This window comes from Lampetra planeri, chromosome 13, assembly GCF_965212315.1.
Source record: "Lampetra planeri chromosome 13, kcLamPlan1.2.h2, whole genome shotgun sequence".
NCBI lineage: Eukaryota > Metazoa > Chordata > Hyperoartia > Petromyzontiformes > Petromyzontidae > Lampetra > Lampetra planeri.
The window spans coordinates 598,248-615,440 of record NC_136119.1 but is presented as its reverse complement, the minus strand read 5'-3'; the positions used below and the strand labels follow the sequence as shown (position 1 = coordinate 615,440).

Sequence of the window (17,193 nt, the reverse complement as noted above, 5' to 3'; positions counted from 1 at the left end):
TGTGACGCAGTCACCCTCCCATGATCAGTCGTGTGGGGTAGAGTTAGGCATGGGGAGGGAAGGCGAGACGGTGACACACGAGACACTGGACAATAATGAAGACGGTGAGAGACAGACAACTGGTGATAAGTCGTAAGACATTGGAGACGGACAGTGGCACATGAAGACAAACGAACACGAATACACGAGGCACAGTGAGGCAAGACCGAGTTCGTGGCGCTGTGACACAAACAGGAACACCGGAGAGGCGAGGAGGAACCAAGGCAGAGAGCACAACAGGCGACTCGCTGGCATAGAAGCACAACCCTGACCGCACCGCCGTGGCACATAATTTCTTTATTCTAGAAGGCAAATGTACAAAAAAAAGCTTAAATTAAATACAATTGCAAGTTCATATTAAGTGATATTGGAAAAAGGTGAACACATCTAGAGCGACGCTTTTAAAATCGTACCCACGAGGGGCGACGCCGGCTCGGCCAGCAGTGAGCAGCAGAGGCGAGCGGGAGAGGAAGTGGAGGCCTGGGGTCCGTGGCTACTGATGGCTCTTCCATGATTAAGGTTTGGGTACGGTTGGTGATTGTCGGTTATGGATAGAACTGCGGATTTGGCAAAGTTTGTTTGTGGTTTGCGGGTAGGGCTACGGCAATTCTGGGCAAGGCTAGGGTAGGGTTATGGTTAAGAGTGATAGTTGGTTTATTTTTAGACAGAGCTTGGTCCGTTTTGTTGGCAAGGTCAGGTGGGTTCGAGCTCGGACGATGCTCCGATTGGCCAGCGTGCTTCACGTCCATGCTCCCACCAGCACCACCTGGGATCTCTCCACTTTCACCTCGCTCGTCACTGTCGGGGGAAGTGGGGGGGTGACGCCTCCTCCTATAAACATGAAACACCGCCACCGCCCCAGTGGGACTGGCCACACGAGGAGACAGACTGGGGGGCAAACGCCAGGGACAGACATCCCCCCTCGCTTCGGGTCTCCGGACCACCGCTCTACCAATCCCTCTTGCAATCGCTGGGTGTGCGTTTCAGCCATGGGACTCGCATCTCAATCCAGAGGAGGGGCGTCTCTGCCTCGTTCATTACAGAGCCGGGTCCGGGTTCAAGAGGTTGGGGTTAAGAGGCACAGGGTCAAAAGTACGGTCATATTCATGACCCGGCTCAGCCCCGTGAGGGCAAAGTTAGAGGCTCGGCCTCCTCATGAATTAGCTGCCGCGCTCGATGAATTGGTGTGTTTGTATGCGTATAAGTCAATGTGCATGCGAGTGTCAGCTGGCTGTGTACAGGAGCGTATGTGTGTGCCAGTAGCAGTGTTGGCAGGAGTGCCCGTGTCAGTTTGTAGCAGTGTCAACGGGAGTCCAGATGGGTGTGTGTGAGTGTGTGCAAGTCCGTGCGCACGTGTGAGTGAACCATGAGTGTGTGCACGCGTGAGTGAACATGTGACCGCGTGAGAGTCTGAGTGAGTCCATACGAGTTTGAGTGAACGTGAATGAGTGCGTTCGAGTCGGCGTGCGTCCCACACACGAGCACCATCACAAAGTGCGAACGCCAGGCTTGGCCCAACACGGACGCCGCTCAAACACGGACAGAGGGATTGGGACTTGGTCCCTCACAGACCCAGCACAGTGGCCAACGCTCCCCCCACCGGTGCCCCACACACACACAACGACACTTGTGCACCGTATTTTAGTTGCCGGTGCGAGATAGCAATGTCGACCCCATAGTTCGGAACCTCGGTGGCATTCAGAAGGTTGCGAGTTCAACTTCCAGTTGGGGGTTGACTCGGCCCATCGTCATCCCTCTGGGATCAATAAAATGAATACCATATTGTGGGGAAATTAACAGTGGCTGTCCGATGGGCGGCAGACACGCCCCGCCATAGGAATACAGAATTTCCACCACTTGGTCACGACTGCAAGCATGAGATGAGGACCAGTAACGCAATGCTCATTTGAGCAGGAAAACACTTTTGACTCTCAGAATAGCAAGCACGGTCATTGAACCCCCAAAAAACAAGCCCTTACAGCAATACGACTCCACCCGTAGAAAATGACCAGAACACGACATCTCTGGACGGCCAGGGTGCAAATACTGTTAGAGTAATAGGACCCCCAACCCCACCACCCCAGCCTGCAGTGAGACTACCCCAGGGTTCGTGTCGAAGCACCTGCCCATGGTTCACGCGCTGCCCCAAGTGGCGTTGTCTGTGTCAAGGTGCATGACTAAGGAGGAGAGCCACTCCCATGGCAGGTACGGATCTGAAAAAGAACGACCCAGACTGGCATGGGGTTGTGGAGAGGGTGTTAACCACAGGAAGAGGGAGGTATTTAGATAATCTGTAGAATTCTAACCCCCGGGATAAATAATTCTACGGGGGAGGGGGTCAAAATACGATGTCACAGCAGCGGCACTGGCGGAAATCTTTAACGCGGGCAACCGATTCCAACGGAGGCTGGCGAGAAATACCACGTGCCACTTGCCGAGGCCACGTATCGACGAAGGCGTCATCGGCGTACATTTAAAAAAAAAATGGCACGAATCGCCAACCGCCTTCCCCTGCGGTCGCGCCGCCTGCGAACGAATGCCCAAGGCTCCAGGCCGAGCTCCACGGAGGGCAGCGCAGGAGGGGAGAGGGCGGCAAGCAGGAAGGTATGGAAGGAGCCTAGTGCGTGCGCGCGTGGGAGGAAAGTAAAGGAGATGTGCTGCAGCAGCATCCCCTCGGATGAACGCGCCCCGCTCGGCTAGCGGGCTTGCCGTCAGCGCCGCGCCGGGCAGGGACGACGCGGGGCGCAGGGCATGCAGCGTCTCGCTACTCGAGGGAGACGCCAGAGAGCCGCCCGACAGGGTCGCTCGCGACAGGGTCCCTCGTGCGCGCGGCTGCAGTGACGCAAATCTTAAGAGTTTAGGTCCTGCACCTTGGCAGTGTTACGCTGCTCGAATAATAACGATAAAAATATATATAACAACGGAAAATAAACAAGTGTGATTAACGCTAACGGCTTTAAAATAACGCAGTGCGTTAATATTCGTTTGGCGTAACACCAACAAGGAAAACCAAATCATCGCTACTTATCATCACTTTTGATTAAAATAAACAAGTCACTTTAGTGCGAAATTAACTCATTGTTGGACCGTCCGCGTCTTGGTGGCATCAACAGCATCATCAGCGGTGGAGAGCGGCGCGCAGTGAGAGGAGCGCGTTCACCGCCGTCCCTGGGGAGCCGCCCAACCAGGGACCGCCGTCAGGCCGACTGGACGACGGCCTCACGGTCGGATGCCGCCTCTTGATTGGCTGGTTTTGAAGGTCACGGCCGCCTACTGCTATTGGCCGATTGACTGGTGTCGTTGGTCACGCGGTCGAGTGCTGTCGGCTTGATTGGCTGCTGTCCACGGGAGTGAGGCTGGCTGCCGCGGTCCGATCGGCTTGGTCCTCGGTTACCCCAGGAATGGCGGGCGCAGGCGTGGATTTGCCCGTGGCCCGCCGTGGCGGTGGCTACTGCGCCTTGGCGGTGGCGCGCTTGTCTCCACCGCACACGCCCGCGTGCCCGTTCCTCATGGCGCCGTTCGAGCCCATTGCGCAATCCGTGCTGGACTCCTCCTCCGAGCCGTCGCTCTCGTCCACGTCGCTCCGCTCGTCCTTGTCGAGCTGTGACAGCGAGGGGGGAAACCTCTCCAGTTCTCGCCAATGCTCGCACACTCCTCCACTTGCCCATCCATTCACTCGTACACCCACCCACTCAATCCACTCACTTTCCTCTCACCTGTCCACTTGCTCACCCGCATGCACTCACCCATTCACTCATCCACTCATGAACTCTATCATCCACTACTCGCTTTCCTCCCTGATCCCCCGCCCGCCAAACCACGCGCTCACTCATTCACGCATCCATTCACTCACCCACCAATCCACTCATGCATCCACTTACCCACCCCCACCCATTCACACTCACCTGCTCTCTGACCTGCCCACTTTTCCACCTGTTCAGTCACCTGCTCAGTCACTCACCCACCCACCCATTGAACCATTATCTCTGTTGCCCATTCATGTACTCAATAACCCCCCCGCCCTTCCCCGGCCAACGGCGGGGTGGAGGGACCGACCTGTCCGACGAAGATGAACCGGTAGAGCATGCGCACGATGAGGTAGGCCCAGAAGATGTGCAGCAGCTGCAGCACCATGAGCATGGCGTTGAAGAAGTAGTAGCCGAAGAACGCGGGGTAGAACTCGAGGGACGTGACCGCTGTGCAGTGGATGATCCTGCACCAGGGGTGACACCGCAGACATCACCGCCACGAACGACAACACAAACTAAACGAGACTTTTAATTTTACTAGGTAAGGCCCACTGGCCGTGAATGCTAGCGCAACGAGGCAGCTTTTGACGTGGAACTTTATAGCAGCCAAATACTCAAAACACATGACCACGGGGAGAGAGACACGCAAACCCCCAAATATACAGGCGTCAGTGTCGGGATCAAACCCACAACCTGCATACGAGGCGAGGTAGTTAACATCTCGCCACTGCGGTGCCCGTGTAGACAAAGATCCCCCATGTAGCCTTTAATAGACTGTTGATACAAGTGCTGTTAGCACCTATGAAGACTGGCATGGCACACGAGGGGAAGGGGTGGCCAGCACCAAACGCAACTGGGGCACATCGACACAAACGCGTAACAACGCTCGGAGTAACGGCGGCTAAACGGCTCCCAATACGAGGCCTCGGGATGAGCGAGCCCTTTTCTGGTGAGCGATTGCTAGGGAGGGTCATGGCAAAAGGGGTAGGGGGGTGGAGTGGAGAAGGAGACAAAGTTGGGGCCTGAAGAGAGGAGCTGAACATGATTGGCTGGGAATTTAAGTGGCCATTCAGGGCATGAGCAAGGCTGCGTGAGTGAGTGCAGATGTGAGCGCGCATGTGGGTAAATGGTGAGCATGTGGGTGAATGGTGAGCATGTGGGTGTGTGAGTATTTGCGAGTGCGTACGTGAACGCGTGTGAATGAGCGTGCGTGTGACTTGCAATGAAAGGCTGTGTGAGCATGCCAGTAAATAATCATGTCGCTTTGGGAGCCTGTGTGTGGACATGCAAGTGTGCATCGATAAGCTTACGACCACACAAAGCAAGTGAGCCCGTGTGGAGGGTGTGCGTGAGCGAGCGCAACGCCCGCACCAGAAGGGGAAGATGACGAGGCGCGTGACGAGGAAGATGACGGTGAAGACGACGAAGAGGGAGTCGCACGTGCGCTGCCACCTGGCGTAGTTGAACATCTTGGCCGACTGCGGAACACACGGCAGGGGGGCATCATGCACGGCAGGGGGGGGGGGGCATCGCTCACAGCAGGGGCATCGCTCACTCCCTCAATTCCCACCTCCACCTGAAATCATTCATCGCGTTGACCGAGTCCGCTCACGCACGCATACACACGTAAACACTCGCATGCACGGAAGCGTCACCTCTAGGAAGTAGTCGGAGGAGTCGTGCACGGCCATGACGAGGGTGCCCGCCCGGATGTAATTGGCGAAGTACGAGAAGCTGATGAGCACGATGGTGGCGACATGGTGAATTATCTGCTCCTTAAAATCCTGCACGGACACGCGGGGGGACAGGCAAGGGGACACGTGAGGATATGCGGGGGGACGCGCAGACGTGCGGATACAAACAGTATACACAAACTCACATGGACACATTCACAAGGAGACGTCACTTGGGAATTCCCTCCCATCATCATCTCTCTTCCAAAGCTCTTATAAGAACCTCGCTCAACCCAATAAATCTTATCGTGCTGTTTGTCGCTCGACTCTTTTGTCCATCTTCACATCAGACGCTTCCCACGCTGTGACCACGTGGCCTGTCCTCACGTCCCGTGCGCGAGCGCCCCGTGTACTCGCATCTCCACTCACTTTCCGTCGGACGTCGAACGCGACGCTGAAGAGCAGCGACAAGTAGAAGCCGAGCTCGATGGTGTAGTACCAGTACTGCGAGGGCAGCAGGGCCTGCGACGCACGCACAAAGACCAAGATCCACCGTAAAGCCTTTAACAGACTGTTGGGGCAAGTGCTGTTGGCGAGCACCTATCAAGGTCAGTACAGCACACGGGGGCGTGAGTGGACAATGCCACCGACCGCCTTTGTCTCACTACTGTTATCGGTTGTGAGCAGGAATCAAACGCGGGTCGCCACGTCCGTACTGCAGTGCACTAACCACTGCACTACCACTCCCCGCCAAAATAAAAAAAAAGATCCCCTACAGAGTCTAAAGAGACTGTTGGGGCAAGTGCTGAAAGTGAACACCTTATGAAGGCCAACACAGCACACCTGGCCGCCTTTGTCTCCCTCGAGGCAATGATTACACGCTGCACCAGTTACTCGTTTGAGGCCGAGTCGACCTTGGGGAGGCCCAGACCACTCCCAACACGACATGTGAACACACGGTGATCCACAAGTTGTGCTCCGCGCCGCGTTACACCGCCGTGTGTGTGCCGGGAGCTGTCTGCTCAATTCCTGCGTGGTGTATCCTGTACTGTGTTGCAACATGAGCCATCATATGGCATGGTGTGTTTGGTGTGGTAGACCTGTGTGCGTTACCTGCTTTGGGTATCCGACCCAGCATTCCCTTTGTTCCCAAAACCAAGGTTTCTACAAAAACAAAAACATCAGAAATTGAGCGTGAGAAAATCAAAGTAAGAAAGCGCTCAAGTTTCAAGTTTGTTTGTTTATCCAGGGCAGAACTCGATAGACCAGGATGAGAGTGAACCGGGTCACCAGGATCACTCAGCGTGAACAGTCAAGCAAACCGACTGCGTCGCGAGTGAAGAGAGCTGGGTGCGCGCTTCGTACGTACGTCGACGATGACGGCCATGCCCATGCAGAACGCCACGATGTAAAACACAAACCTCCAGCTGCGAGCGAGACGGGAATGCATGGGGCGTACGGGGAAAGGGGAAGATGTGGGGGGGTACGAGGAGAGGAAAGGAAAACACATGGGGGGGTACGGGGAGAGGGGAAGACATGGAGGGTACGGGGAGAGGGAGAGAGAGACAGGGAGACGGCGAGGCGAGGTGACGCCCGGAGGACACAGCAGGAAGGGGAAGTGGAAGAGATGAGCGAGAGGAGGGGTGGGAGGTAGAACGAATCAATTTCTCTTCCTGGTCGCTCTCGTTATCCACTGTCCAACGCTCGCTCTCACGTGCGGTCCGACAAACAGAGGCCGCAACGCTACTCATTTGTGCCGCCTCGCCATTTAGACAGAAGCAAATTTCTATCTCGTCATTCTAAACAACGAATCGTTGCGCGTGCACTCAACGCACGTGCGTCACGAGCACCGCTATCGACCGACGAATCATTACTTCCTCGGCACAACCGACCGGACAGCCGTCGCCGGCGACAAGAGGGCCCCCCCCCCACCGCCCCCACCCCCCGTTTCGCCGCACCTCGCCTCGCAGAACTTCTTCATGATTCCAGCGCGGTCCTGGTTTCGCCGGCGCCGGAACCAGCGCTCCACCTGGCGCTGCGTCCAGTCGGACTGCTTCACCAGCCGCTCCAGCTCGGCCTGCGGTGAGACGCCACAGCCGGGGGACACCGCAGCGGTGGCGGCGGAGGGTAAACGATGGCGACGAGTTTCTAGCTGACGGCACGACGGCCCCAGCGTGCACGGGTCGCATCGCGATGAGGAGCCGTAACCCCGGCTCGCCAGGAAATGGCGGTACGGCAAACGTAGACTCCCATCTGTTCCATCTGTACAAGATGGAGTGGGGTGCGCCCCCCTCACACGTGCATGTGGGTTTTGTCGGGTGCTCCGGTTTTCCTCCCGCACGTAGCAAGCGCTCATTAAATGGCTGGAAACATCTTAATATATAGGAGACCGCCGAGCTTGGGCAATTGTAGGCACCGGCTCTTCACCGCACGGCTGCTTCCTGCCGATCTCACTCGTCTGTGGGTCCTCCTGAGTCGTCCTCGCTCTCTTTTCTCCCCCCCACTTAAATTTGAGACTTTCTTTATTTATGTAGAATTGCAAATAAGTTATACTTTTTATGTATATCTCATAAGTAACAGTTAAACCCGTATAATGAAAATGGCATCAATCTCTGGCCGAGCAGACCTAGAGAGGATGGCGGGCCAGGCGGGACGCTACCTGTGTGGGCCGCTTGGTGCGGGAGCGGTAGACTTTCTCCAGCACGGCGTTGGGCGGCACCTCCCTCCGCACCGTCTCCACCACGCCCATGCGTCGTGCCAGCGGCGTGGCCACCCACCTGCTCACACACGGTTCCATGCGCACACGGTTACCTGGCGACCCGACACGCAGTTAGACACGCAGTTAGACACGGTTACACACACCTATAAGAAAACACACATGGTTACACGCAGGTTCAGCCCGATGTCTTCCCAGCGCTGACGTCTGGATAGATTCTTCATCTCATGGCATGATGGATGAGAATCCGGTAAGGGACCAACATTGAAATGGACTCGCAGGGAACCGATTCAGAATCTCCCCGTGTGTGTGCGTGTGCGTGTGTGTGCAGTGCGGGTTCAGCTAGTCACTTCCACTTGGAGAGAGAATGCAGAGGACTCTCTCTCACGCGAGGTTTCAGTTCTACCAAAACACGACAGGATTCTGTGGCACACATGAATGGTTCTTTTGTAGGCTGTGCGGTGCAACAAGCTGGGCAAGCCGGGCCAGCGAGTGAGCCCCCTGCACTCTGTGGAATAAATTCCATTTCCCACCCCGAACCCCCTAAACAGTATTGCGGCCTCTGGCTTGAGTTGTGGCAGGGCCGGATGGTGTCTCCCGGGTGTCCTGCGGAGGAATTAACTTCAAATGACAACTCTTCTTGTTCTCACGCCCCATGCAGAGCTGATCAGCAGTGTTTCCGGGCTTGTGTTGCGGCTGGTGAGTGAGCCAGTCGGTGAGCTGCAGGAGTCGCCCGGTGAATTTATCACGGAAATAAATAAGTCTCGCATACACCCAGCCACTTGTAGACTCACAGGGAGATTAATGTGGTGATTTCTGAAATACTTCCGGTGAGTGATCGAAGCACGCAGCAGCATTACTATTTGTTCCATGTTTCGAGCTATAGATGGACTTAGAGACCCAAGACTCACATGGGGACCCACAAACTCATGATGGAAGTGTGCAGTGACGCTACTATGTAGACCGTGATTTGAGCTATAGACTGACTCAGAGACCCACAGACTCATATGATGGAAGTGGCGTGCAGTGGCGGGACGATATGGGTCGCGGTGTGGGGCTCGCCAAAATTGTCATCGGTGCAGACGTCCGCGTCTGCCGCGCGATGTCGTGACGCGGCACGGACCACCGCGTGCGGTTCAATTGCGACCGCGGAGTTCTGCGTTGAGGTCAGCGATTAAGCACTCGGTTAGGGACGTTTGCACCATCGCAGGTCGCTCTGCATCGAGTCTCAAGGCTGAATGCCGGTACCTTGGAAGCCGGCGCTCGATTCCCAAAGCCGGCCACGGAGCTTTAACCCAAACTCTGGGAGGTTCTGAAGGCTCTCTTCACTGCGATGCCAGAGGCGCCGTGATGAAAGGAGATCTGCCTCGTCAGCAGCAGCAGAGCGACTGGACTGGGAGCGTGTCAATGTGCAGCGGCGTTTCTAATCTTCCTCTGCCATTGTGTTCTCAAAAACCCAAAATGAAGCAGAAACGGCGCGGATGGTGGGCACGGGTCAGAGCTTCACCCGCCGAATTGATAACCTCATGTTAAAATGTTTCATCTACCCTCGATTGAAATTGGGTACTCAAGCGTAGTGATCTGGCTGGTTCAACAATTAAACCGTCAAATTATTCCAACTCCGGGACTTTACAAACTTCTGCGCTATTAACTCAAGCCGAACGCTCTTTGCAGGATGTATCAGAGCTGTGACCCGAATGTGGATAAAGCAGGGGAGGGGTGGGGCCCTTCTCTTCTAACGTGAATTCAGAAATAGTTCTGCAACGTCATCTTCTCTTTAACGCAGGGTCGTGCCGGTGACGAGGCTGAACGGAAACGCTCTCCGGCAGCGATGGCGCAATCGGAGAACCAAATCTCCGACGAGAAGCGGGGATAGGACAATGGCCGCCACCCCACGGGGCACGCGCCGGCACATTCTCGTCAGTCAATGCCAAACTGCCGTCACCGACACAAACAGGGCACCGCCCCGGGAGGCGAGCCGGTCTCCATGGTGTCCCCACACGGAGCGGCGGTGCACACGCCCCACCCTCCCACCCGCCCACCTGCCCACCAGCCCCCAGGGTTTGTTTACACAGCGGGACACAACGCGATCAATCCCCAGCTCAAAGGTCCCACGATCAGACTTTGCACAGAGCGGGCGTCGCCGCGACAGGGACTCTGCCGCTAACGCACGGCCATGGCACGTGTGCTCCGTCGGTCTCTCGGCAAGGATGCGCGAGCTCGCACACTAGCACAAAGATAAAGAGCCCCTGTATAGCCTCAGACATTTGGGGCAAGGGCTGTTAGCGCATCTGTGAAGGTCGGAAAGGCACACGAAGGGGGTGGGAGGCCAGAACCGCGCCCGGACACATTTGTCTCCCGCATGACGATGTTTACACATCGCACCAGGTGCTCATTAGATGCCGAGTGGACCTGGGGGAGGCCCAGGACTGGTTCAGATAATCGTCACTGGTGTTGGTGGCCATGAGTGGGAATCCAACTCAGGTCGCTGGGTTAGTAGCATGCCGTGGTAGCCGCTGCACTTCCGCTCCCATCTCACACAAAAAGACAAAGAGCCCCCGTATAGCCTTATACAGACTGTTGGGTCAAGTGCTCTTAGCGAGGACCTATGAAGGCCAGAATGGTACACGAGGGGTGGGTGGCCAGCACCACGCTCGACTGCCTTTGTCTCCCCAGTGGAGATGTTTACACACCACACCAGGTACTCATTTGAGACTGAGCCGACCTAGGGAGAGGCCCAGGACCGGTTCAGATAATCGTCACCGTTGTCGGCCGTGAGCAGGAATCGAATTCGGGTGGCTGGGTTTGTAGCTCAGCGCGCTAACCGCTACACCACCGCTCCCCCACATCTCGCACACATGCACTCACCCACTCACACTCGCCATGACCTGTGACCGCTGCTGCTGCTGCTCCCTCAATAAAATACCCAGCCTAGCAACCGTTATCAAATATCAAATATGCCCCTGTAGAGTACACATGGAGCCAGGAGAGAGGTCACCGCCAACGGGGCTGGGAGGTCACCAGGCAAAGCTGCGCCGTCACAGACGAGCACAATGATCGCACAACCACCGACAATTCCTTTGAATTAATATATTATGTAATATTTACAAGAATATGATCTGTGACACACTCGCTTTTTGCTCTAATTTATTTGCAGTCATTTATTGCTTAGATAATTTTTTGTTCCTAAAACAATGTAGTCACACTTTCTATTTTTTTTTGGTTACGTTTAAGACCAGTTTCCCTATGACTGTAACCTGTAAAGAGTACCGGTACACGCTGTTTGTATCGCGACCTACGTAACCACGATATACACTAAGATCTGTTCTTTATAACTTCCATACAAGTCACAGGACGCCGATGAAATAAAACCCAACAGCTAAAAATCCATCTCTAGTTGGCCGTTTTTGCTTCATCGCTGTACCTTATATTTACGCAATCACGTTTGTCGTTTTGGTAACCCGGATCAGTCGCTCTCACAAATGAGACTACATCCTGCTCTCACCTGGTCAAACAAACTAATATTGAGCTTGTAATTCAACTCGTTTTCAGTAGGCTCCCCATGCTGCACATGGATGTTTGGCCAATTCCATGCTCAGGGTTGTTTTACGCGAGGCAGGAAACCAGAGCAGCTGGAGAAGCCCCACCACACACAGTGAGACGACGCTTAAACATATCCACACAGACAGCTTCACCAGCCCACTTGGTGTGCGGTCATCTCGCCGCTACCCAGATCCCGTGGACTTGGAAATTTTTCAAATCTCAACCTGTTGCCTCCCAAGGATTTGTTTTCACGGTAAGTGTGTGCAAACACACCTTGATAGAGGTCTCTGACTCACCAGGCAGTGAAGGGACTGGTTAGCAAACAGTACCCAAGCACAGCCCAGCACCCACATAAACGCCATTTGCAGGGTGCCCAGGTGACTTGGGTCAGCGAGACTGGCACAGCGAGTGGCTCTGACCCACATGGTGACAAATCGGATGACCTACCTACCGTGTGGCTACTGTGTGCTTGACATTAACATCAAAATCAAATTATTTGGTGTTGGCACCATTATTATAGCACAATGCGCCCACGAAGGAAGGTGCGATGTTTGGTGGTCTGCAGTCGTTTTTCAGCAGGGGTCGACGTTGTGGTGTGTAATCGTAATTGAGTATGTAGAGAGTTCATTCTGATTTGAACCATGACGACGGCACACAACGCCCTATACTCTTTTAAAAGGCCCATTGCGAAGCGGATTGAGCGTAGCGGCATCTTACGGTTGATACGCCTGCAGTATTAAACAGGGCTGCCTGCCAGGGTCCAACCACGAACCTCTGCCCCAAGCGGAGCGTGCGCAACCACTGGGCTGCGGCTCCGTGCGGCCTGCTGACCCGCGGGGCGCGGGCATCCCGCGGTTTCGGCTGACCTCTCGAAGAGCAGTCGCACGCCGATGAAGAGCAGGGCGACGGGGAGCGTGAGCCACAGGTCGGAGGGGCGCGGCTGCACGGTGCCCGGAGAGTCCTCCAGGTCAGCCCACGTCAGGTTTGGTGGCAGCCACAGCCGCTGGTACCAGAACACGTCCAGGAGCAGCTGTGCCATGGCTATGCTGCGGGCACAGGTCACGCGGCGCGGGTAGCGTCAAGTGCCCGTCGGCTCGGAACCCGGTAACACGTGCGCGTGTCTGTGTAGGGCAGAGGGTGCGAGTGTGTGTGCGAGTGGGGAGCAGTGGCGCTACGAACCCGGTGACCAGAGTTCAATTCCTGCTCCCGGTGGACACCAGTAACAATTATCTGAACCGGTCCTGGGCTTCCTCAAATGAGTACCTGGTGTGGTGTGCAAACATCGCTACTTAGGAAAGGCGGCCAGGCGTGGTGTTGGCCACTCACCCCCTCGAGTGCCGTTCCGGCACCTCATAGGTGCTCACGAACAGCACTTGCCCCAACAGTCTGCTACAGGCTACACGGGGGTAAATGTTGTGAATTGTCTCTCCAACACACCGGTGTGCTGTACTAATAAGGAATTCGCACGTTCTGCTTACGTGACAAACCCTTCTAATTGGCTGTGTCGGGTAGTGGCGGGATTAATGACACATTTATATTTCCGCAATCTAACCCAAAAAAACCTATATTATGGATGATATTGGTCGCGAAAGCCGACGTGTTAAACTTAGTCTTTGTGTGGAGGGAAATAATTGCGTGTTAGATTTTGAGCACATGTAGGGTGTTCGTAGACGTGTTTTTCAGTGTGTGTGTAGAGAGAGCAACGTGTGTGTGTAGGTGTGTGTGTAGGTATATACGTGTGTGCGCGAGTGTTTACGTTGTTGTTTATGTATAGATTGGTGGAGCAGTGGTTAGCGCACCGCACTACAAACCTGGGAACCCGAGTTCGATTCCCGCTTGTGGCCAACACCAGTGACAATTTCCTGAGCCAGCCTCTGGCCTCCCCTAGGTTGACTCAGCCTCAAATGAGTGCTAGGTGCGGTGTGTAAACATCAGCACTTGGGAGACAAAACGCCTGGCCATGGTATTGGCCACTCACCGAGTGTGCAATTCTGCCAAGAAATAGGTGCTCGCTAACAGTACTTTCCCTAACAGTCTATAATAGGCTATTCGGTGAATATTTGTGGTTTATTTGAGTGTAGAGTATAGGGCGTGTGTTTTAGTGGATGTGTAAGATGTTATTATGAGAGTATGAGTGGGTGTGTAGGTACCTGTGTGTAAGAGTTGCATGTGTATGGGTTTCTAGACTCTGCGTGCAGGTGCATGAATAATCAAGTCACTGTCATTACTAGTTGTGTGTGTTTACCTAACAATGTGTGTGGGTGGCTGTGTAATGGCATGCGTGTGCGTGCGAGTGCATATTAAGCACATGCATCATCATCACCATCATCGTCGTGCCGTGAGACCGTGGCTCAAACGCGTTCCTCCGTCCGTGCGTGCGGAGCGGTGGAATGGATGAGGTTTACAAACTACAAAGAGAGTTAATTACGTAGCGTCTCCTACCCGTCCCAAATGCACCCAAACGTCCACCAACGAGTGCCACGCTCCGGCGGTTTCCACTCATTACCTGCTCTCTGTACACACCTCACCACAGAAGCACCACGCCGACGTACGACCGCTATGGACCAGCGGGGTCAGGTCACGGCAAGGGTGGCGGTGGCAACTGAGCAGCCGGGAACTTGGCGGCCGTTCCGCTGCCGCTCTGAGCTCAATGGAGATGACGACTGACAGTGCGGGGATGGAACCAGTGGCGCCTGAAGCCAGACCCCCTTCCCTCATATCCCCCAACCTCCATCCCTCTCTCAGCATCACCACGTGCACCCAGGCCCACACGAAGAAAACCAGAGAGGACCCAAAAATCAAGAAACGCTAACACTAACAGTGGATTTAAATACGACTCAAAGGGACCCCTTGGCACCCCAACTCACACCAAGTCCATCAAGGGATATTTACAGACCCCTCAAATGCCCAAAGAAAACTATGAAGCCATAAGAACTCAGACTACTGGAAAGGTCTAGAAACTCAAGATAACTCAGAGCCACCAAAACACCTTTAAGAGACTCCAAATAACTCCTAGAGACGACAGAAACCCCATATAGACCCAGAATAACCCATAGATAACCATAAAAAGCGTATAGATACGCCATATAGACAACACATAACCCATAAAGACCAAAGGGAGACCACAAAGATCTCCAACAAACCCCAATAATCCATTAGTCTTACAGCTGACAAGTAACCAAAGGAAACTTAAGAACCCTAAAATCCCAGATAACCCAATGGAACCTCTAAAATGTCACGAGACTCGTAGAGACCCCAATAGACTCTGAGGAACTCATAGACACCCTCGGGGACAATCAGAGATGCCATGGGACCCTCAGGTGCCCAACAGAGACCCACCCCCCCCCAAGGAAACCCTCCGCCACCACCACCACCAAGTTTCACAGCCACGCACCTGCGAGCGCTGATCCCTCTGCCTCGCCGCTCTCTCTCCGTCCCTCCTCGCCGGAGTAATCAAGGCAAGGTGGGTAGGTGGGGAGGTAGGTGGGGGTTCTCCACGGGCCTGAGCACGCGTGCTCGACAAAGCTCAGGAAGAGCGTGGATTCGGAGGTAACTTTGGCGAACTCGGGCGTCCTGCGATCCCAGCAGCGTCGGGGGGTGAACGCCTCGTCCCAAGGGTGGGCCCAGCCGGGGTGTGGAGGACAAGGGGCCCAGGTGAAGGGGACGAGGGGCGGGGCCCTGCCCAGGTGGGGAGGAAGAGCGCGGAGTGGTGGGGGGAGGGGTGGTGGTTAGGGCCCAGCCAAGGTGAGGGGGGGGCCTAGGTTGGGGGTGGGGCCTACGTTGGGGGTGGGGCCTACGTTGGAGGAGAGGCGGGGCATAAGCCCCAGGTGAATCTGGACACGAGCCCCCAGGCTCGCCCCCCTCCACACAACCTCCACCGCCCCTCGCTCTCAATTCCCCACTGCGCTCGCGCGCGCGCGGGGTGGAGGGGGGGCCCCGCGAGCACAGAGCGCGCGCCCTCGGCCAATCAGGCGGGCGGGCCCGGTCGCCTCGCGCGCGCTCTCCGCCAATCAGGAGGCGCCGGGCCCCGCGCCGCGCGCATCCGCGCTGGGGAATCCGCTGGGGCCTGCAGCCCCGCACTGTACCCGCCTCACTTGTTTCCCGGACTCGCCTCAAAGCGGAGGAAACTTTTCAAAACCCCCCCAAATAAATATCTCTCGGCCCAAAGGCCTCTCCGAAGCGAGCGGCCCTCACCTCGCGACGGCGGCGGCGACGGCGGCGACAGCGGCGGCCGGGGAATGTCGCTCGGGGAGAAGGAAGAAGCTGGCGAGGGCGGGACACGACGAGCGAGCGTCTTCCCTCGCGGAACAAAAAGAAACTTCGGGTGGCCGCGCGGGGCCTCCTCGCTCCTCCTTTACCTGTTGCGTTCGGCGAGGCGCCCCGCCCTGCCGACGTCACCGCGCACGATGGCTTTCGTCACTGCGTCGCGCGTGCCGACGTCATCACGCACAATTAGTGCGGGGGGGGGGGCCGCGGGTTATTGAACGCCGCGGCAAGCAGGGAGTGACCCCCCAACACCGCACCCCCCTTTGCGGGATGACATCACCGACGGGGCGCGGTGACGCAGTCACGCGATGCTGATCACAATGACGCAATCGCGTTGAGCGGAGGTGTGTGACGCAATTGCGTTTGGCGGGAAGGGCTACGCGATGACGTCAACGTATCGATGACGTAATCGCGGGAGTCCGGGCCAACCCGAGCATTTACTGAGCCAAGAATGTCTGTGTCCCGCGCGTGACGTCACTCCACGTCGGCCAGCCCCCCTCATTAATAATCGAGCAGGTGACGTCACTAAACATCGAATAGCCCCCCTCATTAATAATCATTACAAGGTGACGTCCTCCAAATGGACACTCACTCCATTAATAATAATTAGCGGGTGACGTCACTCCACATGGGGGGGGGCGAGGCGCCTTCCCCCTCCTCGGCGTCAACTCACAACCCTCACTACAAAGGCAGAACCCTCACGTCACGTGGTCTCCGTGACGCTGTTGTTGAGACATCAAGGTAAAAAGGACGTCATGATGAACAAGGGATTATAACCTTTAAATGAAATAAGTCTGTGTCACCGCGCCCTTACTAATTGCACACGAATTAATGCAATGAATATCACGTTACGGTCTGCCTTTCGCTTGCAAGTTTCAGATTTAATTAAATACATCCGTCCCTGGACGGGCAAAAGGCTCGTGTAATTATATTTACTTTTAATGTTTATCTAACAGTACATACTGTGTTTATTGATGGGGTTTTCTGTGGCCCAATAATAAAGGTTGTGTTTAAATTTACGCGATCTAACTCCAAAAAAAACCTGCATTATAGATAATATTGGTCGCGAAAGCCTTCGTGTTAAACTGTTGCCCAATAAGCTAATCGTGGGACATATTTGAAAAAACTGGTGGCGAGGTGTTGGGTCATCAACGGCATTGGCCGTGATGCTCTGTGGGTAAATTGTCGTCATGCTGCAGTGTTGACT

General features: G+C 55.3%; 1 protein-coding gene across 3 annotated transcripts; it reads right to left on the bottom strand.

Moving 5' to 3' along the window:
- Positions 1-319: 319 nt before the first annotated feature.
- CERS2 (ceramide synthase 2) lies at positions 320-16,178 on the bottom strand. Of its 3 annotated transcripts, none has more exons than XM_078599784.1 (11): positions 15,915-16,178; positions 12,587-12,766; positions 8,121-8,238; positions 7,420-7,538; positions 6,831-6,888; positions 6,575-6,625; positions 5,891-5,983; positions 5,444-5,572; positions 5,160-5,266; positions 4,096-4,252; positions 320-3,640 (listed from the first exon to the last, which is right to left on the bottom strand). In XM_078599784.1, the coding sequence occupies exons 2-11, from the start codon at positions 12,757-12,759 to the stop codon at positions 3,488-3,490; spliced, it is 1,158 nt and encodes a 385-aa protein (XP_078455910.1). In that variant the 5' UTR covers positions 12,760-12,766; positions 15,915-16,178; the 3' UTR covers positions 320-3,487. The 3 variants fall into 3 exon arrangements, with proteins under 3 accessions (XP_078455910.1, XP_078455913.1, XP_078455912.1); XM_078599787.1 differs by having other exon boundaries at positions 16,079-16,160; XM_078599786.1 differs by lacking the exon at positions 15,915-16,178 and adding an exon at positions 15,115-15,360.
- Positions 16,179-17,193: the final 1,015 nt, after the last annotated feature.

Coding starts and splice junctions, on each gene's coding strand:
- CERS2 (XM_078599784.1), bottom strand. CDS start 12,759: ATGGCACAGCTGCTCCTGGACGTGTTCTGGTACCAGCGGCTGTGGCTG. Junction 5,984..6,574: donor GGGTCGGATACCCAAAGCAG/GTAACGCACACA, acceptor CGTGCGTCGCAG/GCCCTGCTGCCCTCGCAGTA. Junction 4,253..5,159: donor CTCGTCATCTTCCCCTTCTG/GTGCGGGCGTTG, acceptor CCCCTGGTGCAG/GATCATCCACTGCACAGCGG.